Here is a 24,484-nt window from a genome sequence, read left to right as displayed (position 1 = left end):
CCTGGGTCCCGCCGTCCATCCCTTCCAGGTGTCCTTCTTGGTTGGGGCCGGCTGGGTCTAGTCCCCTCATCCATTGTGGTAGCTTGGTGCTGCAGGGTATTCCGAATTGCTGCGAGTCGGCTAGCTGCTGGGGTAGTGAGGTTGTGTGCCAGCCTGTCTGTGAGCTTATTTATTTATTCATTTATTTTTTTTAATTAATTAATGTATTTTTGTGTGTATATATGTATGCGGAGGTATGTGTGTATATGTATGTATGTATGTATGTATGTATATATGTGTATGTGTGCATGTATGTATATATATGTGTGTATATGTGGGTATATATATGTATGTATGTGTATGTGTATATGTGGGTATATATATGTATGTATGTGTATGTATATATGTGTATGTGTGCATGTATGTATATATGTGTATATGTGTGTGTGTATATATATATGTATGTGTGTGTGTATGTATGTGTATGTATGCATATGTATGTATGTGTGTGTGTATATATATGTATGTATGTGTGTGTGTGTATGTATGTGTATGTATGTGTATATATACGTATATGTATGAATGTGTGTATGTGTGTGTATTTATGTGTGTATATGTGTATGGATGTGGATGTATGTATGTGTATATATGTGCATATGTATGTGTATGTATGTGTTTATGTATGTATATATATATATATATATATATATGTGTATGTGTATGTATATGTATGTATATATATATGTATATCTGTGTATGTGTAATATGTGTGTATGTGTATGTATATATATATATGTATATATGTAAATATGTATATATGTATGTATATTTATATATATATATATATATATATATATATATATATATACAATTTAATGTATTTATTTAGTTTTTTTTGTTTTTTTTTGTTTTTGTTTTTTTTTTTAAATTTTTTTTTCCTTTTCTCCCCTCTCTCAGGGGGGGACTTCGACAGGGCGGTTGCTGGTTGTTCCATCTCCATCGTTGGGGTCCCTGCGGGTGGGGTGGGTGGTCCCCGCGGCCCTGCGCTGGGTGGTCCTGTGGCGGCCGGTTCGGGTGGGGTGGCCTGGTGTGGGCCGCGCCGTGCTCCCCGGGGGTGGGGGTGGGGTCGGGGGGGCCCGGGTGCTTGTAGGGCGGGGGCGGTCTTCCCGTCCGGCTGCGGGGAGTCTCTGGGTTACCCCGGGCGGGGCGTCCCGTCTTTCTACCCGTGTGGGGGGTTCTCTCTCGCTGGCTTGGGGTCTGGCCGTCCGCTGCTTCTCTCGTGCCCTGTCCGGGCGTGTCGGTCTGCGGCCTGCTGCCGGCTCTTCCGGGCGGCGCGGTGGGCCGGGCTCTGGGGTTCCCGCCGCTGGCCGGTCTGGCTGCGTGGGCCGGGTGATCCCTGATTCCCTGGGCGCCACACCTGCTGTTTGGGTTGGGCTCTCTGGGCGGCTGGGTCCACACTCTGGCTCCCACGCACACTAGGGGTCAAATATATTGTACATACAAATACACATATACTAACACAACACACTCATATATACAAACGTCCTTACATTGGTACCTATGCTCCCACATACATACACAAATACATTACATATCTACATACTCCAAGTCCGTCCATCCACGCGCACATTCACGGTACGAACATACATATACTGTACATATACATTCACTGTACAAACATTCATATACAAGTACATATACATACATACACTCATGCACATAATCATGTTTCCTCAAACATATATCAATGCTGTTGCCCTAGGGTAAACTGGGTAACACAAGGCATATTGACAGAGCTTAAACCATTGTTACTATAACAATCTACAAGATTAATATAGGTTGCCCCTCTCTCTTCCCTTTCATCTTTCGGTATTCCTTCTTCTTTTTTCCTTTTTTTCTTTTTTCTTTTATTTTTTTTATTTATGTATTTTTTTAAATTTTCTTTTTTTAGCTATCATTATGTATACGTATCGTTGCATTTGAACAACTGTATTGTTGATAATAGAGGTAATCTATTGGTTTTGTTCATGATCAATAGCGCTTTTTCTCTTGGTATTTGTATTGCTCCAGTTTCAGTGTAAAAATGCTCATTGTCATTACTATATTATTTATTTCACTAACTGCTTATTTGCTATCACTTTTACGATCATATTTGTACATATTATGTATGTGCTGGTGTTGTTCTATTGTTGTTGTTGTTATTGTTGTATTTGCTGTTGTTGTTTTTGACCCTCTGTCTAATCACCCTCTTATCCCCACAATTTCCCCCTCTGTCTTCCTTTTTTTCTCTTTCTATCCCCTCCTGCTCCGGCCCGGCTGCACCAAATGATAATATAAATACATTTAATAAAGTCACATTCAAATAAGACAACAAGAGAAGTATCTTACACTTCTCTTTTGTAAAATAAATCTGAACAGCCGATATGGGCATTTACATCAACTATATGTTTTGCCTGAGAAGCTGGACAGGACAAAAAAAAAAAAAAAAAAAAAAAAAAATGGAGGAGGCTGATTTCAATACTGGTAATTAGAAATCGCATAAAGGGAAGAACATTAAGAGCTATTCAGTAGGATTTAAGGTCCAAGCTTACATCACACTCAAATTTTTACTGCATACCTTTGGTAAGTGCCGGAGTGAGAAGAGGTTTCGAATTAATTAGCGCCCCGGTGGCAATTCAAGGAAATACGGTATTTACATAATTACTTAAATGATTAAATAATTTAATATGTACATATTTTAAGAAATATTCAGTATTTATTTAATGTAAGTTCACAATTAAATATTTATTCATGTATTTAATTTGAATATTTAATTACATAATAATTCAATTAATTTTTGATTTCACTATTCATTTAATTCTCATTGTATATCTCTTTACCCCGCGACCCCAAGGGACAAGCGGTAGAAAATGGATCGATTGATGGATATATATCTCTTTAGTTAGCCCTGTGTTTTGTAAGACTTAGTTACTGGCTTGAAACCAACGCCTGTCCACTGACTTTGACGATTAAGTTTGATGGATGAAATACATTTAGAAGTGCTGACACACAGGTTCATTAAATAATACAATTATTTGTTATATCATGAGGTAATCATTAAATTGAGAAATAATTAATTAAATCATGAAGTCAAAAATTTTATCTTTGAATATTAAAAAAAAAAATCATTGAGTAATTAATTAAAATGATCAACAAAATATTTAAATCATAAAATGATTGAACAATTATATGTACTTTGGCATTAAATAATGGATATGAATATGGATGTCTTTAATATGGTCCAATTTGACCCACCATAAATTGTGACTAAAACTTGTTAAATTCTATATAATGGCAGCTAAGAGAAAACTGAAAATGATAGTGAACCAAACCAAAAATTAAAAAAACACAATAATACATTTATGTCTATGTTTAAGTCTGAAGTTGTTGAAAGGCTTGAAACAGCAAAACAATTATAAAAAAATAAAATAAAAACATAAATGTAATTTTATTTAAAAAAACATTTCAAATGGATTTTGGACTAACTATATGGATTCGGGGTAACTATACTCCACTTTATGTTAAAGAGGTCTAAAATAGAAAATAATTATAGCTAAATTGCTGCCATTCTCATCTGGTAATCAAATGGAGTTATTATTATGCAATTTGTTATCTTATTCGTTTACATGTTTTGTTGTCTTACAAGAAAACACAACACGTTATAAAAAGGAATGTGCTTCTTTTTTATTTCAATGAAAAAAGGGTTTGGCCAGCTGAGGGAGCCCTCTGCATGTACTCTGCTTTTTACAACAAATACAATCAGTTGTAGGGACCAAAAAATACTTAAAAACTCAACCAAATATTTATTTACAAAATTATACACAAAGACATCGAAATAAATAATGAAGACAATATTACATATCTACACAAAAGGAGTACGTTATATGTTGCTTTCTTCTCTTAAGACACACAAACAAAAAGCCAAGTAGTCTAACATGTTGAATCTAACATCTGGAATAAATAATACAATAGAAATGCTTCAATAGGTCGTTTTTTTTTTCTTTAATGAGTTGATGTATGACCAATTTTAGGGGGAGTATTGCAGCTAGGCATTATTACCAGGCGACTAAACGTGCAAAAGCATCAACGAGTGGTTAAATATGGACGTATAGACAAATATAACCAAAAAACAAATATCAATGTAACTTAACCAAAAGTCCCGTTCTTAACAAAGACTTTAGTTTCCGAGTGCAAAATAATTGTCTTTTTTTTTTTTAAATCCCCATCACAGGTACGCCTCCTTAATTAGTGCAACCCCAGCAGGACTAGGTTAAAATGTCGGCCAAACAACTCCTCTTTGTTTTTTCCATAAAGAAAAATACGGTGACTTTCAAGGGCATCAAACTGACGTGTGACTGGACAGACACGCAACCTACAATATGGTTGTGCAACTGGTGGGAAATATGGTGGTCTTGCAAGACTTATATGACTGTGTTTAAGGGTTATTAAATTGATATTATGTGTGAATGGACCGACAACTACGCAAATGACTGTTTGAGTACAATCATATGCCAAATCAAACTTAGTTTAATACAGCTCTGCATTTTTAGGTCAGGTGACTTTGTGTACCCTATCAAGCAGACATTGTGTGTGAGTAGAGAGATAAATGCACAAGGGGACAACAGCTTGTAGTTTAGCAGTTGTTAGCTTTGATGAGCACTAGTGGCAATTTTCACCGGCCTTACATGGTCAGAAAGTGATGTCGATTTGCATATTGAATTTATAGTGTGCGAACGGGCCAACGATTACGCAAGAGGAGAAAACGGTCCATGAATGTATCCAACTGTAACCACATGCCAACTCTGGGCTTTAAGTGCCAAAAAGGTTGTGTTTTAAGGCAGGTAAGCAACATTGTTTTTACTTATCCAATTGATATTGTGTGTAATTGTATTGTGTGTTTTTGGGGTTTTTCACCTTTTGGTTCGGGACCCTTTGGGACTGTGTGACAAGGGGTGGGACTTTCGTGACTTCTGCGGTGCTTTTTTGTGAACTTCTGGATCTGCCATTTGGCCGTGCAGACCAGCTGCTGGGTCTCTGCCACACCAGAGTCAGATTGGAGAGACTGGAGGAGATGCGGATGAAGAGACAGGGCTGCGGAGCTGGCGTTGAGTGCCGGGACGGACAAGCTGAATGAGCAGGTATCGGACACCTCCGTCTCCTGAGACGCATCCTCGCTCATACATGTGGACTGGACACTGGCCGAGAGTTGGTGGGCGGCCGAGGGTTGAATCGGCTCTCCTGGTTGCTTTGTTGGGTATGCTCCTGTCTCTGGCCATGCTCCCGCCACCCCAGCAGATGATGGCGTGGAACACCGCAGAGGCCAGCACAGTGTATATGTTTTTTGTTGTTGTTGTTATTTTACTTTTGTGGCTGTGTGTAGAAGTGGTTGGTTGCATCAGTTCTGCTCTTTTAACGATTTTAATGTCCTTTGTCTTCAGACATAAACGCATGTTTATGTGTGCTATGGCTATGAGGTTTTTTTCTCCTTGGCCTCAGGCTTAGACTGAATTTTTTTTCTTCTCACTCACCCTCTCCAGTGTTTACCTGTCTCTCACCTTTTTTGTAAGGGGCGCTGGAAGTTGGCAGACCCGTCAGCGATCCTGTTCTGCCTCCCTGTAATGTTTGTCTGCTCTTTAATGGGATTGTGCTGAAAATCTTAATTTCTCTTCGGGGATTATTAAAATATTTCTGGTTCTGATTCTGATAATGGGCATAAAAATGCACAACGTGATAAACTGCATGTGGTTGTGCAACTGATAGCTAGCGACAAGCACTCATTGGACATTCGTTGGCCTTACATGGTCAAAGAGGCTGCATTCTAAACCAGGTAATAAGCTTTGCTTATTAAATTGATATTGTGTGTGAATGAACTGATAATGTCGATAAAATATTTGCCCTCAGACTGGAGTGTATGGCCTACCCAAAAATGCATTAGGCACATTTCCAGTAGTTCATGCAAGGGTTCAGAGATGAAAGCTCCTCCATGGACCTTCTCAGCGTCCACTAAGCAGAAATGTCTAACATCCTCCAACTCCGGCATCACTCAGGTGTTCAGGCATGAGTGACAGCAGCGACTTTTAAACTGAGGCAGCGTGCACAGCTCCAGCTGTCGAACCTTCTCGCAGTACCTGGTGCTGTCTCTGCACTCTCCAGCTAAAGCGATGAAAGCATCCGTTACTGTAATACCTTTTTAAAGACCAATACCATGTCCTTACCTCTGCCACAGGAGGTGAGATTACAGCGCTGCCAGCTGGGAGGACGGGGCTTCCACATGCAGTGATGCTCCCGAGTCGGCCTTCTGGTTGCTCGGTGCGTGCAGACGACCCGGCGCGACTGGAAGCCGTGTCGCCCGCAGGTGGCGGTGCACTGTGTCCAGGGCCCGACTCGCCACTGGAGGATGCAGGCTTCTACGGAGCAGTTTCTGGTTGAGCTCGGCCTGAAGAATAAAAAACACAATAACAATGCAAAAAAACAATGGGGAACGGAGTCCTGAGATATATTGTTTACCGTTGAAGACCGCTACACATCCTGTTGGTCACTTTGGTGCCATTTGTGTCTTGACAGAAGACATGGCGGTGCTGTGTAGCCAAACCGGGACCCACACATTGACTGTTACACTGGAAAGAAAAGAAAAGGTTTGGAGGACAGGTGCAAAAGGCAACAAACTACCAGACGGTCGTACAACATATGAAAATAGATGTCGCTTTAAGGGGTAAAAAAAGTCTGCATTTTAATCTGAGTGAGTGACAATGTTTTGCCTATGCAACTAATATTCTTTGTTTTTTTAGTTTTTTAAAAAAAATAAACCGGTCCATGGCTGTGTTCCAAACGTAATCCCATGCTAATTTACATTTAGGAAAATACGCAAAACAAAAAACATCATGCAGTTCTAACAGGGTCCAGAAATTTGGCACAACTATAAACCCCAAAACCAGTGAAGTTGGCACGTTGTGTAAATCGTAAATAAAACCAGAATACAATGATTTGCAAATCCTTCTCAACTTGTATTCAATTTAAGAGACTGCAAAGACAAAATGTTTAATGTTCGAACTGGAAAACCATTTTTTTCGCAAATAATCATTAACTTAGAATTTAATGGCAGCAACGCATTGCTAAAAAGTTGGCACAGGGGCATTTTTATCACTGTGTTACATGGCCTTTCCTTTTAACAACACTCAGTAAACATTTGGGAACTGAGGAGACCAATTTTTTAAGCTTTTTATGTGGAATTATTTCCCATTCTTGCTTGATGTACAGCTTAAGTTGTTCAACATTTTCAATGGGAGACAAGTCTGGACAACAGGTAGGCCCGTCTAGTACCCGCACTCTTTTACTATGAAGCCACACTGTTGTAACACGTGGCTTGGCATTGTCTTGCTGAAATAAGCAGGAGCGTCAATGATAACGTTGCTTGGATGGCAACATATGTTGCTCCAAAACCTGTATGTACCTTTCAGCAGTCTGTTACCCATGCCTTGGACAATTATACACCCCCATACCATCACAAATGCTGGCTTTTGAATTTTGTGCCTAGAACAATCAGGATGATGCTTTTCCTCTTTGTTCCAGAGGACATTAAATCTACAGTTTCCCAAAACAATTTGAATTGTGGACTCGTCAGATCACAGAACACTTTTCCACTTTCCATCAGTCTATCTTAGATGAGCTCGGGCCCAGCAAAGCCGGCGGCGTTTCTGGGTGTTTTTGATAAATGGCTTTCGCTTTGCATAGTAGAGTTTTAATTTGCACTTACAGATGGAGCGATAAACTGTAGTTACTGACCGTGGTTTTCTGAAGTGTTCCTGAGCCCATGTGGGGGTATTCTTTACACACTGATTTCGGTTTTTGATGCAGTACCGCCTGAGGAATTAAAGGTCCATAATATCACCGCTTACGTGCAGTGATTTATCCAGACTCTCTGAACCATTTGATGAAATCCCTAAATTCCTTGCAATAGCTTGTTGAGAAATGTTGTTCTTAAACCGTTCAACAAATTGCTCACGCATTTGTTGACCAAGTCGTGACCGTCGCCCCATCCTTGTTTGTGAATGACTGAGCATTTCATGGAAGCTGCTTTTATACCCAATCACGGCACCCGCCTGTTCCCAATTAGCTTGTTCGCCTGTGGGATGATTCCAAATACGTGTTTGATGAGCATTCCTCAACTTTCTCAGTCTTTTGTGCCACTTGTTCCAGCTTTTTTAAACATGTTGCTGGCATCAAATTCCAAATGTGCTAATATTTGCAAAAAATAAAGTTTTCCAATTTGAACGTTAATTGTCTTGTCTTTGTAGTCTATTCAATTGAATATAGGTTGAAAAGGATTTGCAAATCATTGTATTCTGTTTTTATTTACGATTTAAACAACATGCCAACTTCACTGTTTTGGGATATGTATAACAATGCGGTCAACTTTAAAGGTAAAACAAAATGTGTTTAAAAAGCCAAGGGAGTGAATAGCTTTACCTATCTTACTGACATTGTGTGTGAATGGATGTACAGATGCAATGCAGTCCAATTTGCAAACAGAAACTGTGGTCAAAAAGATTAAGTGCTTACTCTATCAATAAATCTTTGTACATAAATGACAGACTATTGTGAGACAAACGACGCTCAACAATATTCACACACCAATTACCACTTAAATACAGTGGCCTTTAAGGATAAAAATCAAGCCAATGACTTTACTTACCTTATCAAACTGAATGTACAGTAGGTGACGTGACGGACAAATGTGTGAGATGACAGACACCTTGTGGCTGTTAGCTTTGCAAATTACTTGTAAGCAATATGGAGGCTTTGAAGCTTCAAAACAGTAGTGTTTTAGAATAGAATACAATTGACTTTATTGTCATTATATTTGCATATAACGAGATTAAGGACTCCGACTTAAGGTGCGGTAGTGGGAACAAATATGGGGTAAAAATAAATAACACAAGAGGTAATAAAGGAAAAACTAACAATTGAAATAAACAGACTACTATCCAATTAAAATAATAAGCAATTCTGTACAATATACAAAACACTATAGAAATACAAAATACTGTACAATATACATAACAAGACAAGAGTACCGGAGTAATAAATAACAATCAGTGTCGGACGTATTGCACTCGAAGGGTAGTATGGCACAGTAGGGCAATACAACCAAGTGAGTGACTTTGTTTACTCTAAAAATTGATGAGATGTGTGAATGGACAAACAGACTTCTGTGGTGAAAACTGCTTGTCATTTCATGCCAAGTTGTTTGGTTTACTTCAGTTTAGTCAAACAAAAGCCATGCACTTGTATTTATAGACATTTTAAAAATAAATATTGTTCTGTTAAACTGCTAATGTAAAAAAAGGTTAGCCCGTGGTGTTTTGGTTTGAAAAATCTAACTTTGAGGAAGTTGTAAACAGCTTTTTTAAAGGATTATTAAACTGACATTGTGTGTGTGGATGGACAGACAGATGCACGGTGCGACATTCTAAAGTAGTAGTAGTAAAACGAATTGCAGGATATTTTAATTATTGATTATTATATTTCATATTATACTTATTGAGTATTACCGTCCCCCATGCAGTTGTAGCCCAATCGGCGCAGGGAAGAATGTTGCATATCCTGGTGTCTGGCGGTCTCCGCCCTACACCAAGGCAATGGTGGCCCTCTACGTCCTTCCATCCGTCCTCAGGACCCCTAACACAGCGGATACGTCTGGTCTGGGACCCTCCAGCGCAGCTGGCTGAACAAGGCTCCCATGTGTCCACACGCCACCTAAACACAAAGCATCAACGTTTCATGAGTATTTGCGGAGATTTTCCGATACTTTTAGAGATGGAAGACACATTTTTAGTCAATGATTGTGAACGGTCCTTTATGGGAGAAAAGTTTGCTGTTTAGGACAAAACGAGGCAAAACGCTCATCTCTGTGGGAGAGGAGAGCTTTTTTTGTTTTTACTGAAAAAACACTAGTCACAGATCATCTACACCAGTGGTCTCTAAACCTCGGTCCACAAACGGCATCTATAGGTTGCAGAGGTGGGCCGTCAGGGCCCACAAAACGGCGCTTCCGGAAGAAGATGGTCAGAAAGCGTCTGGAAAACAGTCTGGAAAACAGTCTGTAAAACATAATCTACGCAAAATTTTGACCAAAGAACCACCATTACATGTTACGTAGACCACAAGGAAGTGTTTAAGTGTAGGAAAACATAATAATACGACCCCTCTAAGGAATCTACTTAAAAAACATTTGTCGCTCCCAAGTTTTGAACTAAACTTGTTGTTGGCCTGATGTCATTTGCGACGCTTTAGCATAGTTGTACTGTTTTCATCCAAGAGAAAAGTCATGCAATAGCAGAAACTAACCTGAGGGAACAGTCTTGCCCATTGCAGAGAGACTCGTTGCTCCTATCAGAGCAAACGCCTTGGACACAGTTTCTTCCTTTGCTTCCTGAAAACACAGAGAAAAAAGGAATAGTTATTCCTTTGACAGCCCCTTTTTCTTTTTTTCCCACTAAGATTAGGCAGCCCAGCAGCTTATCTTTTTTGAAAACTTCCACCCTGAGCTGTGTAATTGTTTTCGTATGAGTGAGAAAAGAACAAAAGAAAAGGAAAGTGGTGGCGGGCGTAGCTTTGATGTGGATCCAGAAAGGTCATGCTTGGAAGAGACTATGAGTGGACTGAACATTCTCTAACACTGATTTAGCCAGAACAGCCACTACGCTACAATGACTTCCAATAATCTCCAGGCCAACAACGTGTTACTAGGATTCTAGTGTACCAGTAACAAGTACTCTTCTGTTACCATTGGCACTTGACATTGACAGCCTGGGAACATACCTGAACATTTTTGGCTCTGGAAAAATGTGTATTAGAGTCCTTCTAATAAAGAGTTTTGTTTTTTACTTCAAAGAAGACTAAGAGCAGTGATGAAATGGGCCTCTGCAGCTCAGCGTACACTGTGATGCATATACTGTACAGCAACAGAATAAGCTGACCTCGGTATATGTGTTTATTTTTGTTATTAAGCCAATAGGAGATTGTGGGGATCATGAAAAGCATACACTGGAATCTGATAAGTACACCAAAAAGGTACAAAACCATAGAGTTCTTACCTGTTACCTGCAACCAAGATGAAAGCGACGATGATCCCAGGCGGTTTCTGGCAGTGCAGGTGTACAGTCCCTCGTCCTCCTGGTTTGGAGACTGGATCCTAAGCGAGCCAGTGGGTAACAGGTCTATTCTGCAAAGACCAGATCTCTGTTCAATCCAAGGATTTTGCTTCTGTTTGCTAAGGGCGCCTTTGTCATCCATACCTGGTTTGGTAGTGCAGCTGTTTACCATTTTTCGTCCAACTCAGAAAAGGTTCAGGGTAACCGAGAGTCTCACACTTGATTTCCAAAGTGGAAACAGGCTTCCCAAGCAAAACAGGAGATCCTACGTGGACTACAACTTCGTCGGAGGACAATGATCCAACTTTCCTGGGTTTCTGAATGATTACAGGGATTCTGAATCTGGTCGAGTGTGGTTTTCGAAGAAGGGGATTGAGCACACTTTCCGGGTGGTGTAGAGTGGAATCATTGGTTTTATCGTGGGGCAGCTGACTGACTAACTGAGCAATGAGTTGCGCTTCTTGTTGGCCTCTCAGGTTGTCTTCCAGCTTCTGGCTATTGAGAATGAGAACATTCGGGATGGAAAGATCGTCTTCTGAGGCAGATTTGACTTGGAGCAAACGCTCAACAAAACGGTCATACGGGTTGATGTCCTCTATAATGGACCCCTTCTGCTTGTTGCCAATGATCTGAAGGACTAAATGTGCCTGAGCTTGGCCCGCCACACATGTATATGTCCCAGCGTCAGATACTCCAACTTCCTGTATCTTCACTAATCCCACAGAGGTAACAGACAGGTGTGGGAGACTTACAAGGGGCTTCCCTTCCTTCAACCATCTTATGTTTCCCTTAGGGATGTGGCGGGTGGGGCAACGAAGGACAACAGTGGTCCAGGGGAGAAGATAGGCTCTACTCCCGACAACTAAGTTGACCTTTTTGCTCTTCCTCCATTGGATATAGACATTTCTCTGGGCCAGTATAGTGGGGCCAGGCTTCAGGAAATCTATGACCCAAGTTTTTGGTTATCGTTTACACAAATTTCGAAAAGTGAGACATAAAGACTTTTTTCTTACTTTTGCAAAGCCTGAGAGAACAAGGGCGGAACCTGGTTGGTCGTGCCTCAGACGCACAGTTGTTTGAATCGATGGTCTGATGTCGTCCATCCTCGCCTTGTTTCCTACAGACAGCCTCCAGCCTTTGTATACCATTTCCACATGTGACTGAACACTAGACAAAGACATAAATAGTCGTTTAATCAAAAGGGGATTGAGGGCAGCAAAAAACTGGCCACTGGAGTCAATCGGATACTGTGGTGTACCAATAAGAACATAGCTAAATGGTAAGCAGACGTTAGCATGTGTGATTACTTCTGTTATTCATTCCAGAGAAAAGTGAAGGCAGCAAACGAGCAAATTTGAGACTGTGGACTGTATGCGGATGAATAAGGCACAAAAACAAAGGGTCTGCTAACAGTAGCGCACATATTGATTTTTGCTTTGCAATTGAAAGGAGATTGAAGGAACCCAGGACAAACGGCTACTACAGAAAAGTGGAAACTGTGGACAATCCTGTGGAAATGGGGAATCTACTGTTAACATGTCAATATTTCAAAAGAGATGGAGAACTGTCTTCCACTTTGTCCAGTTTTCTCCATCCCCTCTGGATTAAATAACAAAAATAAACAAACGAGCTAACATGAGCTTGTCATCGTGTATTTATTGTTTATTTGCAGAGATGGGCAAGCTACCTGTTCTAAGCTTAGCTACAAGTTACTCTCGATTAAATGGAGCTAAGCTACAGGGGAAGCTATCGCAAGTGAATTCTAGCAAGCGGTCCTCTCCAAGGTTTCTCATAGTCATCAGTGTCACCAATGTTCCTCTGGGTGTGAGTTTTCCTTGCCCTTATGTGGGCTCTACCAAGGATGTTGTTGTGGTTTGTGCAGCCCTTTGATACACTAGTGATTTAGGGATATATAAATAATCATTGATTGATTGATTGATAAAGATGCGACCAACACGTGACACAATTGTCATGAATTTTCTCCGTATGAATAGATGTTCTCATTTATCTAAGTCATTGATTTTTCTCTGTATTTATTTATTTTTTGTCAGGATTTGCAGACATTTTTCTCTCGTTGTAGCTTTGATGTAAACTTCTACTAAAAATGGGTCTAAAAATAGCCAGGCGACAGGAATCGCCACTCGTTTAAAAAATTGTGACACTACCGCCCAGCTCCTGGGAAATGTAGTTAGGCTACGTAGCTTTGCTGCATGTAGCATGTTACTCCCAATTTGTAAGGAGATTAAGGATGATAAAATAGGGGATGCTACAGCCAAGTGAGGACTACGGAGTGCATTTGTAAGGCTTCTTGATCAACTACAAATAGTACCTGGCAGTGCTGATAGTGAGTAGTGCCATGTCATGTAGGAAAGGGGGAGAACTGGATTAGGATATGTTGATGAAGCTTACCTGGGACCAGCTGGTGACCCACTGAGGTGGACATGGCTGCTCAGTGCACGCTCGCTGGTTGGCCGGGCTTTTGATAGGGCAAAATGTATCGGGCAGCTCCAGGATGCTACCGTCTGCCAAGCGCTGTTTGCACAGGACAAGCCTCCTCTGAAGTCCGTCACCACAGCTACCGGAGCACTGGCCCCAGTTCTGTGCCTCCCACATGGGAGGGCAGTCAAAGCGGTTGCAGGCTTGAGCGGGGTTTGGTTTAGGGTCGTGGCACTTGTCATCCCTCAAAACCTCAGTGTGGTTGCTGTCCCGCGAGGGCCTGTGAGTACACGCCACAGTGCGGGACATCAGGCCAACACCGCAGGAAGCGGAACATGAGCTCCACTGGCCTGTTTCCCACCTGTGAAGACCAATTATTATCTTTACACACAGAAAAATCGGAGCCCTGCCTCAAGTCCAGTTAAGTTATGTATGACCTCTGGAGGTTATGTGATTGCCAGGGGTTGTCTGTCAGTTCGTTAGTTAGTTATTTAGCAACATACCGTAAATTCCAGACTTTAAGCGACTACTATTTTCCTATGCTTTGAACCCAGCTGCTAATAAAATAGTGAGGATAATGTATGGAACTATACTTTTTCCTTCAAATATTTACGCTCTAAAGTCTGGAAAATACGGTAACTTAAAAAGTTATGGGGGAATATTCATGAGACTTTCATGAAATGACCAAAATGGTATAAGGAGCAACTGATTCAATTTTGATGTTCCTGATCATTTCCAGGCATGGCAAGTCATGCATGATTATTCTTACACTTACGATACACAGTGGAACTACGGTGTGTGTATATGGTAACAGCTATGGCCTCACCTCCACCCACAGAGACAATTTCATGAAAGAACAAAAGCTCTTCCAGCCGGTTTGGGAGCGACAGACAAACAAAACAAACACTCTTGGACATGCCGATTTAATGTATGCTTCGATTAATTACCTCCATCAAAATGTCATGTACTCGATTGTGTTTGCTTGTCTGTTTTTGCTTTTCTGTTTGTTAGTTAGCGCCATAATTCAAAAAGTTAAGAGCAGATTTTGAAAAAAACTTTCAGGAAATGTCAAAAATGGAATAAGGAATTAGTTATCATATTTTGGGGGTTGATCTGGATCAGCGCCTGAATTTATTTTTTAAACGATTGTTTACTCTTGGGATTTGATAGGACCTGATGAGGGTCTGCGCTATTGGACTGCTTTTTTCGTTATAGAGGACGCTGAGGGCAGCAAGAAAATGGGCCACTGCAGTAAAGTAAACGTAAAGTTCTAATATTGCAGGATAAGCTAATGTTATTTTTTTTCTATGTTATTTGAGCGAAGATTGAAGACAGAAATAAAATGGGCCACTGGCACGGCGATCTGTGGGGGGTGGTTCGCCTGTGAGCGTGTGCTGATGACTTTAGCCTCACTTCTCCACAGTGGAGTGCACAGGTGAGCACAATCAGCCTAATTGGCAGCTCACGTCAGCGCTCCATTAAAGTTGGGCTGCTCAGAACTCTGTCCAGTGGTTTTGCAGAGCAGCATTTTAGTCCAATGGGTTTTAGTCATTGGACTACAACGCATTGGGGAAAAGAAAAAGATCAAAGAGGCTACCGGTAAGCTCATGTCTTTTTACTGGGGCCAAAACAAACTGTTTGGAACACAGAAGCCTAGGTTTGTGCTTATGGAGCAAACAAATCATATGTATTGCTTTGTTAAAAATGTGTTGCCAGTTGAGAGGTTAAAAGGTCATGCTGTATTGACTGCTTTGCAGTTGTTAAATTAGAATAGAATAGACTAGAAAGTACTTTATTGATCCCTGGGGGAAATTCAGCAACACAGTTCGCTCACAATAGACAAAGACTTAGGTATAACAGATTGTATAATACAGTCTATTATACAGCATTGTTCACATGTGAATAATAAACAGTTTATTATACAGCATTATTCACATGTGAATAACATACATACAGTCTATTATACAGCAATATTCACATGTGAATTTATATAAATACAATCTATTATACATTTAAGTACAGTCCATACCATGAATTGATTAACGTGGACCCCCGACTTAAACAAGTGGAAAAACTTATTCTGGTGTTACCATTTAGTGGTCAATTGTACGAAATATGTACTGTACTGTGCAATCTACTAATAAAAGTTTAAATCAATCAATCAAAAAGAGTCAAAAAGGAACATATGCATTATATTTCTATAAGTTGTGTGCTTATTTGGTTATTTTGTTTAAGATATTTTAAGTAAATAATATTCATACAGTTAATCGATGAACCAAAGTAAATTTGAAAGGTACACATTCTGCTTTATGGACATAGAATGTGATCCTTAGTTGGTACTTAAAACTGTGAGCAGCAGGGTCGATTTGCACAATATTGGGCTGTTAAAAAGGTTTAAGGTGTAATTGGAAGTATCATAATGTAGAATAAAATATGTCAAATGATCTTGTTTAAGGTTAAAATCAGGTTAATTTAAGGGTAGATGGTATTTGCTTTTGTCCACCTGCCTTGGTTGACTCAAAGTGCAATGTTGAATATAAGCCATGTTTAATATATTATTTTTTGCCTAATATACAGTATGTGCTTTGTTGAGTTTGTGTAAATACTGGTTTGAATTTCATACTTTCTTTTTCGTATGTTTAAAAGGTTTTTCACTGTCCTGTTTCTGTTCAATAAATCCATAAACCGAGTGAATTCCTGAGTCTGGTCAAATACTTCCCTTTTCAAGTGTGGGAATCCCATGCAGTTAACGTTACACTTGACAGCCACTGCAATAAAGTTACAACATACTGTTTGATACATGCAGCCCAAACTAAAAAAGTATATGTAGACAAAATATAAACAAGTAAACACTTTTTCGCAAGTTCATTACACTTGTCAGAGACCCCCTGACCAATCTACCTTGTACACAACTTGAGTTTTGTAGAGTATTTTGTTACAATAAACTTACTTAGTGCCTCGCTGGAATCCAATATAATTTTAAAAGCCTCTGAAAAAAACAGGATAGGGCCCCTGTAAAACTTTCGGTGAATCTGTTGCCGCCAACAGGATTTTCAATGTTATTTTAAGAATAATACAAGTGGAAAAAATCCCTGAAAGTTTTCAAAACTAAAGTGGCATATAGAAAACCAACAAACTGACTTGCAGATATATTTATTTGTAAGGATCATATTGTATCAAATCATTTATTTGGATAGGGTTATACTTTGTTAAACTGTCCGTAGATTTGATTTAGTCCTTGAATAGGATTCAAACCAACAACAGTGTTGATATTTGAATAGGCCTTGTGCCACTATGAACAGAAAAAGCTGCACCTTGAGGTAAACAAGGTTAAGAACCCTTGTTCTATATAGGGACAACTATCCAGAGAGCGTATCCTAATTTGTCTCAGTGATGGGGGCCAAAGGAAACATGTCCAATACGTTTGTTGTGCCAGAATGCAAGACTCGAAACCGGGAAAAATATCTCTCCAGCTATCTAAATGCTCCACTCTTGTTGTCATTTAAAAATAAAGCCCTATTGTTATTTCCTATCATGTTCTGGGATGAGATATTAAATGGACTGCATTTTTTTCTCACAGTTCAGCAAAAGCAGGTGCAAGATTTAAGGAGGCCTTGAGGAGGCACTGGAGATCAATGTGTAAATCTCAGCTGTCACTACACATTAGTGCCTTGGCCGACTAAATGGACGCAAAGCCAAGTCTTTTAAAACACACTAAAAATAATACATAATTTCAAACTGCCATTGTGCGAGATCTTGGCGAATCTCGCGAGAATTCAGCTGATTTAAAGGATTGAATGAAAGAACAGAACCAGAACTGTAATTTACTAATAATAATTTTATAATTTTACTGAGCAGATGCTAAATTAGATAACAACTAATGACTAGCATGAAAATGTTTGGAGTTCTGTTGCATTACAAAGCCAAACAACATTGGCAACATAGGATTCATATTCTTAAGTTAAAGTTAAAGTACCACTGATAGTCACACATACACACACTAGGAGTGGTGAAATTACCCTCTGCATTTGACCCATCCCCTTGTTACACCCCGTGGGAGGTGAGGGGAGCAGTGAGCAGCAGCAGTGGCCACGTTCGGGAATCATTTTGGTGATTTAACCCCCAATTCCAACCCTTGTTGTTGTTGTAACATTATTACTTTTTTAAATGTAAAATTACCACGTTTAATAAAACACAATGATTGCATACGTGGAATATTTTTGCTTAGGGTATTTACCTGGGGGGGCAAGGCTGTGTTTTGCAGTCCTGTAGAAGTGGCGGGGGTCTGCGGGCGCTCACACACAAGCTCTGGTTTAGAGCTGCATCCCTTGTCTGCTTGTTCAGACAGATGACCACTGCCTCCTGCACACCTGTCAACAGCGGAGAACCATTCAATAATAGCTTTATATTCTGGACAAGCTAGTTGATGACAGTGCTAATGTTTTAATGGCGCTATAATAATTGGACCAAAGTAATTTTCATTTGCCCTCTTTTCATAGTTTCTTAAGGGTGTATTACACTGCAATCTCTAAATGGGACAATGGACCATCATGTTGGAGCGGTTCATTGGACAAAAATAATATACGTCGCAGAGAAAATAAAACAACGTGCTGTTTACAAACACATTTAAATGCACATATTCTTTTGCAAATAAATGATCTGTGATAAGGCGACTTGTACAGGGTGTGTGCTGCCTTCCGCCCGGGATCGAACAAGGGAAAGGGACAAGCGGTACAAAATGGACGGGTGGATGGATGGATGGATGCCTCATTTTATTTTAACATTTTTGGTGTGTTTAATCTTTGCTGAGGTTATCATTATTTTCACCCTAACAGACAAAGGAAAATTACGAATAATGACAAAAGCGCTACATGCCACTTTTTTCAATCATTGGACAATTGACTATGCCAAAGTTTAATGTAAGAAGAACTCAATAATCTCCAACGTAGAAAAGTTAGTTTTTTTTGTTTTTTTTTGTTTCAACTTTCTAGACCTTGTCCCCCTCAAATTCAAGATTTTCATGGAAAAAAATGCATTTTACTTTTCGGCCACCACACAGTGGAATGCACTACCAACAGACCTTAAAATTAAAACTTCTCTACTGAATTTTAAAACTGCCATAAAATCATGGCTGAGCTCAACCTCTACCTGATCTGAGCCAAAATTGATCCCTAGCAACTTTCCAAAGCATCAAACAGATTTGTATGTGGTTATAGTGTACATTTATTTCCCATTCTGGTTTGCAAACTCTTGGAGTCAACATGTGCATAGTCACGTACATGGTAAAGGAATAACATATATATAAATGACATATATATATAAATATATATATATAAATATATATATATATATTGTAGCTGAGATAGGCGCCAGCGCCCCCCGCGACCCCGAAAGGGAATAAGCGGTAGAAAATGGATGGATGGATATATAAATATATATATCAGCCTCCTCAGACCACAGGTGCAACATGCCCAGGACAGCCTGCAGTTTGCGTACCAGGCAGGCGTTGGTTTGGAGGATGCTATCCTTTACCTGCTGCATCAAGCCCATTCACACCTGGATAAGAGAAATGGCACTGTGAGGATCCTGTTCCTGGACTTCTCGAGTGCCTTTAATACCATCCAGCCCCGCCTCCTTCAGGACAAGCTCTACAAAATGCGAGTGGACCCCTGCCTGGTTGCCTGGATTTCGAACTACCTCACCGACAGGCCACAGTACGTCAGACTGAAGGACATCACGTCTGACACTGTGATCAGCAGCACCGGAGCACCGCAGGGAACGGTGCTGGCCCCTCTTCTCTTCACCCTGTACACCGCTGACTTCTGCTACAACTCAGAGCTGTGTCACATCCAGAAGTACGCGGATGACACAGCCATTGTCGGGTGCATCAGGGACGGCAGAGAGGAGGAGTTTCGGAATCTGGTGAGGGACTTTGTTGTCTGGTGACACACGAACCTCTTGCGGCTCAATCCATCAAAGACCAAGGAGCTGGTCATTGACTTTGGGAGGTCGAGTCCACGGTCACAACCTATTGTGATCGAGGGAGTTGAGGTACAGACCCTGGACTCATTCAAGTACCTCGGGGATTTGGTGGACAATAAGCTGGACTGGACTGTTAACACGGACCATCAGTACAAGAAAGGACAGAGCAGACTGTACTTCCTCAGGAGACTGCACTCCTTCAACATCTGCAAAAAACTCCTGTGGATGTACTACCAGTCTGTGGTTGCCAGTGTTCTGTTCTACATGGTAGTGTGCTGGGGGGGCAGTACATCTAAGAATGACAGCTCCAGACTTGAGAAACTGATCAGGCGGGCTGGTTCTACAATGGGAATGAAACTGGACTCACTGGTGACGGTGGCAGAGAAAAGGACCGTTGACAAACTAGTGAGCATCCTGGATGATGCCAGTCACCCTCTGCATAGCGTTATCAGTAGCCAGAGGAGCCTGTTCAGTTCTAGACTGCTTCATCCCAAGTGCAGGACTAATAGGCTCAAAAACTTCTTCCCACACACCATTAGACTGTACAACTCCTCGCTGGGGTGGGGGGCGGGGGGTACAAGGATGACAGGAGATGCAAAACAATAACAGTGCAATACTTTTTTCATAACATGGTCACTACTGCCTACTTTGTCTTATTATATTCTTATTTTACTGTTATATTTTTTATTCCCATTGTTGCTTTTTAGTTTTTATTCTTATTGTAATATTTCTCTATTTTGTTTCCATTTAAACCCCCATTATTTACTTCTATTTTTATTTAAATTGATCTCAACTCTGTACACTGCTGCTGGAATTTTAATTTTCCTGAAGGAACACTCCTGAAGGAATCAATAAAGTACTATCTATCTATCTATCTATCTATCTATCTATCTATCTATCTATCTATCTATCTATCTATCTATATCTATATATATATATATATATATATATATATATATATGTATGAGCCTATCTCAGCTACAATCGGGTGGAAGGCGAAGTACACCCTGGACAAGTCGCCACCTCATCACAGGGCCAACACAGATAAACAGACAACATTTACACTCACATTCACACACTAGGGCCAATTTAGTGTTGCCAATCATCCTATCCCCAGGTGCATGTCTTTGGAAGTGGTAGGAAGCCGGAGTACCCGGAGGGAACCCACGCATCCACGAGGAGAACATGCAAACTCAACACAAAATGATCCAGAGCCCGGGATTGAACCCCAGACTACTCAGGACCTTTGTATTGTGAGGCAGACGCACTAACCCCTCTCCCACCGTGAAGCCTATATATATATATATATATATATATATATATATATATATATATATATATATATATATATATACATACAATATATATATATATACACACCCCATTTTTTGTATAAATTGTTTTTTAAATCAGCTGACATGTATACTGTGTATATGTACATCATTTATAATCTTTTTAACAGTCTTTTATATACATGTTATGTGTGATGAATCTTTTATTATTGAATGTATCAAACATGATGAATATTTAATGAACCACAATGGAAACAAGCCTTTTGGCTTTTGTGCCATCAATTTGCCTTCCTAAAGCATTACATGGATTCAATTCTTTGAGATGTCAAACTTCTCAATCAATAAATCTTTTTTTTAAAGGTTACCAACACAGGAGATACTATAATCGTGCAAGTTTTTGCGCTCTTCAGACCTGGGATTGGTGGATAAACAGAAGTAAAGCAACAACCACGTATGCTATGTTGACCAGAACATAAATTCTGTACATGCGCCAATAATTTCCGGGTGTTTTGACCACAAAAGTAGATATGAATCAGGGAATATCTAATCAGCGCTGGATCATAAACATGAGCAGTTGTGGCTGTAGGTTACCCGCTTACATAGTTTTAGGGATGGGTACCTAATTTGGTGGATTGTAGCTGAGATAGGCGCCAGCGCCCCCCGCGACCCCACAAGGGAATAAGCGGTAGAAAATGGATTGATGGATATATATTTATATATATATATATATATATATATATATATATATATATATATATATATATATATATATATATATCTGTCTGTCTGTCTGTCTGTCTGTCTGTCTGTCTGTCTGTCTGTCTGTCTGTCTGTCTGTCTGTCTGTCTGTCTGTCTGTCTGTCTGTCTGTCTGTCTGTCTGTCTGTCTGTCTGTCCGTCTGTCCGTCTGTCCGTCCGTCCGTCTATCTATCTATCTATCTATCTATCCATCTATCTATCTATCTATCTATCTATCTATCCATCCATCCATCCATCCATCCATCCATCTATCTATCCGATTGCACACTAAACACCGGCTCAAACACTTGGCAAGAAAATAACCCCTAAAGCAGCAGTCAGAATGGACTAAGCCAAACTGCATATAGATAATGTAAACATTTTAATGCCAACAAAGCAAATATGCTTGATAGAAAATGCTCAAACGTAAAGTAAAGCTTTACTTTTCCAAAATGCGCCAGCTTGATACTAATTTACACGCCGTAGTCTTATAAACTACTACTGTCCAACGTCTCAGAATAGCAACTTCATGCAAAGTCTATTTAATACTTGCAAATGAGACTCAGAAATGTAATTAGAAAACAAGATGGAACAGCAGGTCAGCAAAAACATCATACTCAGCTATTTTTTAAATGTTTCATTAAAAGTTAGATGTTATTTTTAAACAATTAACATTTATTAACACACCCAAAAGTATTAAATTGGTACTGCTGAGTACTGATATTGATTCCCAGGAACCGGGAAATTGGTACAGTATCAGTTCAAATGTGAAAGGTACCCAGCAATTTTGCATTTAATGTATCAAAGCATTTAGCATCCAGCAGCTTTATCTACCTCTGCACGCGCTTTACTGTTATTACAACAGTGCTTCTAATTGCTGCTGTGTTGCGCAATATATACATTGATAAATGACCATGTGGTCAAAGAAAGCTAAGTTTTTATTTTTCTGTCTATTGCACTCCAAATTATTATAAATGTTAAAGAAACAACTTTTTAAATATATTTGCGGTGGGTCAATACCTCCTCCACAGCTTTCGGAGCACTCTGTGAAGCCGTCATATTCCCACTCAAACAGCTCCTCTCCTTGGACTATCTCCTCCATCTCCATGTCCTCCTCCTCTATGTCATCGCCCCCGTTTGGCTTATGGCATGGAGTACGGTTGCAAGGTTGGCTCTCTGGGGGTTTGATGCCCTCGCACTCATCATCAGGGAGCTCTGCGACCGTCTGGGAGAAGGACAGCAAGACCTGACACTTGACGGCGCGGCGTCGAATGCCGACACCGCACATCCTGCTGCATGGCTGCCATGGAGCTGGGATGAATCTGAGGATTGGAGAAAAGTGTCCATTTAATACCATATTGGTGTATTTGATGTTATACTTAAATATTGCCCTAAAACACAGTGGCCCTGATTTACTAAGATCCAAATACCTTGCTCTAATCTATAAAATAGCGTGTACTATTAGTGTGTGTGTGAGATCTACTAAGACTGCGTGTGTAAAATTGAACAGTGAAAGTGGTACAGACCGCCTTATTTAAATGATTTTGCTTGTATGGTATACAATACGAAATTAGTATAGTACCGCGATACTAATGAATAATATTCGTTACTATACCGCCTCTGAAAAATACTGGTCCCCCATGCCCCCCGCCACCGTCGTCACGTTGTAACATATGCGGTCCTCTCCAGGGTTTCTCATAGTCATCATTGTCACTGTCACCGACGTCCCACTGGGGTGAGTTTTACGTGGCCTCTACCGAGGATTTCGTTGTGGTTTGTGTTGTGGTTTGTGCAGCCCTTTGAGACACTGGTGATCTAGGGCTATATAAATAAAAATTGATTGATTGATTGCTGGTTTACGAGCAGACGAGCATGTTGAGCAGCGCACAATCACAGAGTTCTTACAAGCAGACAAAGCGTGTAGACATAAAAGAAAGAACGGACGCATTTTGGCCCTAAAAACTAACAATAAAGGTGAAGTTAAAACGCTGAAACGCCCTCAGGAAGAGATACTTCAAGACATGGCTAGCTAGCTAGCGGCTAACGTCCAGCCACAATCGACAGTGTTTTAGCTGCTTCTAAAACACTAATCCTTGTCTCCATGGCGACAAAGTAAGTTTCTTACAAGACGAGGAATAGCTAAACATGCTTCACTGCTCACCGGCGTCACAGTGTAAACAAACGCCATTGGTGGATCTACACCTGACATCCACTGTAATGATACCAAGTACAGGAGCGTATCTAGTCGATACTATTATGATTACGTCTATTTTTTTTGGCATCACATCTTTTTTTTTTTTTTTTTGATTTATATTATGTTTAAATTCAAGAAATATGTCCCTGGACACACGAGGACTTTGATTATGACCAATGCATGATCCTGTAACGACTTGGTATCAGATTGATACCCAAATTTTTGGTATCATCCAAAACTAATGTAAAGTATCCAAACAACAGAAGAATAAGTGGTTGTTACTTTTTAACAGACGTTTAGATAGAACTTGTTAAATGCAAAAGTAAGCAGATATCAACACTAAATGAACAACTAAATTAATAATTAATTTTCTATCACTTGTCCTTAATAATGTTGACAAAATAATATAATGTAAAATGACACAATATGTTACTGCATATGTCAGCGGATTAAATCCATTGTTTGTTTACTTACTACTAAAATACAAGTTGTCTTGTATGTTCACTTTAATTTAAGGACTGACTTGCAATAAGAAACATATGTTTAATATACCTGAAGATATTTTGTTAAAATAAAGCCGATAATGCAATTTTTTGTGGTTCCCTTTATTTAGAAAAGTATCGAAAAGTATCAAAATAATTTTGGTACCAGTACCAAAATATTGGTATCGGG

The 24,484-nt window shown here is 39.9% G+C and overlaps 1 protein-coding gene across 2 annotated transcripts in view; it reads right to left on the bottom strand.

Annotated features, from left to right (window-relative positions):
* Positions 1 to 3,677: 3,677 nt before the first annotated feature.
* The window catches only part of adamtsl3 (ADAMTS-like 3), a 152,094-nt gene continuing 131,287 nt past the window's right edge, over positions 3,678 to 24,484 (bottom strand). For both annotated transcript variants that reach the window (XM_061913551.1, XM_061913552.1), the window contains 11 exons: positions 22,639 to 22,940; positions 17,845 to 17,977; positions 13,581 to 13,968; positions 12,185 to 12,338; positions 11,316 to 12,114; positions 11,115 to 11,242; positions 10,366 to 10,450; positions 9,570 to 9,774; positions 6,526 to 6,635; positions 6,234 to 6,454; positions 3,678 to 6,171 (listed from right to left, as the gene is read on the bottom strand). In XM_061913551.1, the coding sequence (XP_061769535.1) occupies positions 6,062 to 6,171; positions 6,234 to 6,454; positions 6,526 to 6,635; positions 9,570 to 9,774; positions 10,366 to 10,450; positions 11,115 to 11,242; positions 11,316 to 12,114; positions 12,185 to 12,338; positions 13,581 to 13,968; positions 17,845 to 17,977; positions 22,639 to 22,940 (2,635 nt within the window). In that variant the 3' untranslated portion in view covers positions 3,678 to 6,061. The remainder of the gene's footprint in view (positions 6,172 to 6,233; positions 6,455 to 6,525; positions 6,636 to 9,569; positions 9,775 to 10,365; positions 10,451 to 11,114; positions 11,243 to 11,315; positions 12,115 to 12,184; positions 12,339 to 13,580; positions 13,969 to 17,844; positions 17,978 to 22,638; positions 22,941 to 24,484) is intronic.

This window comes from Nerophis ophidion, linkage group LG10, assembly GCF_033978795.1.
Source record: "Nerophis ophidion isolate RoL-2023_Sa linkage group LG10, RoL_Noph_v1.0, whole genome shotgun sequence".
Classification (NCBI taxonomy): domain Eukaryota; kingdom Metazoa; phylum Chordata; class Actinopteri; order Syngnathiformes; family Syngnathidae; genus Nerophis; species Nerophis ophidion.
This window is presented reverse-complemented; position numbering and strand designations above follow the sequence as displayed.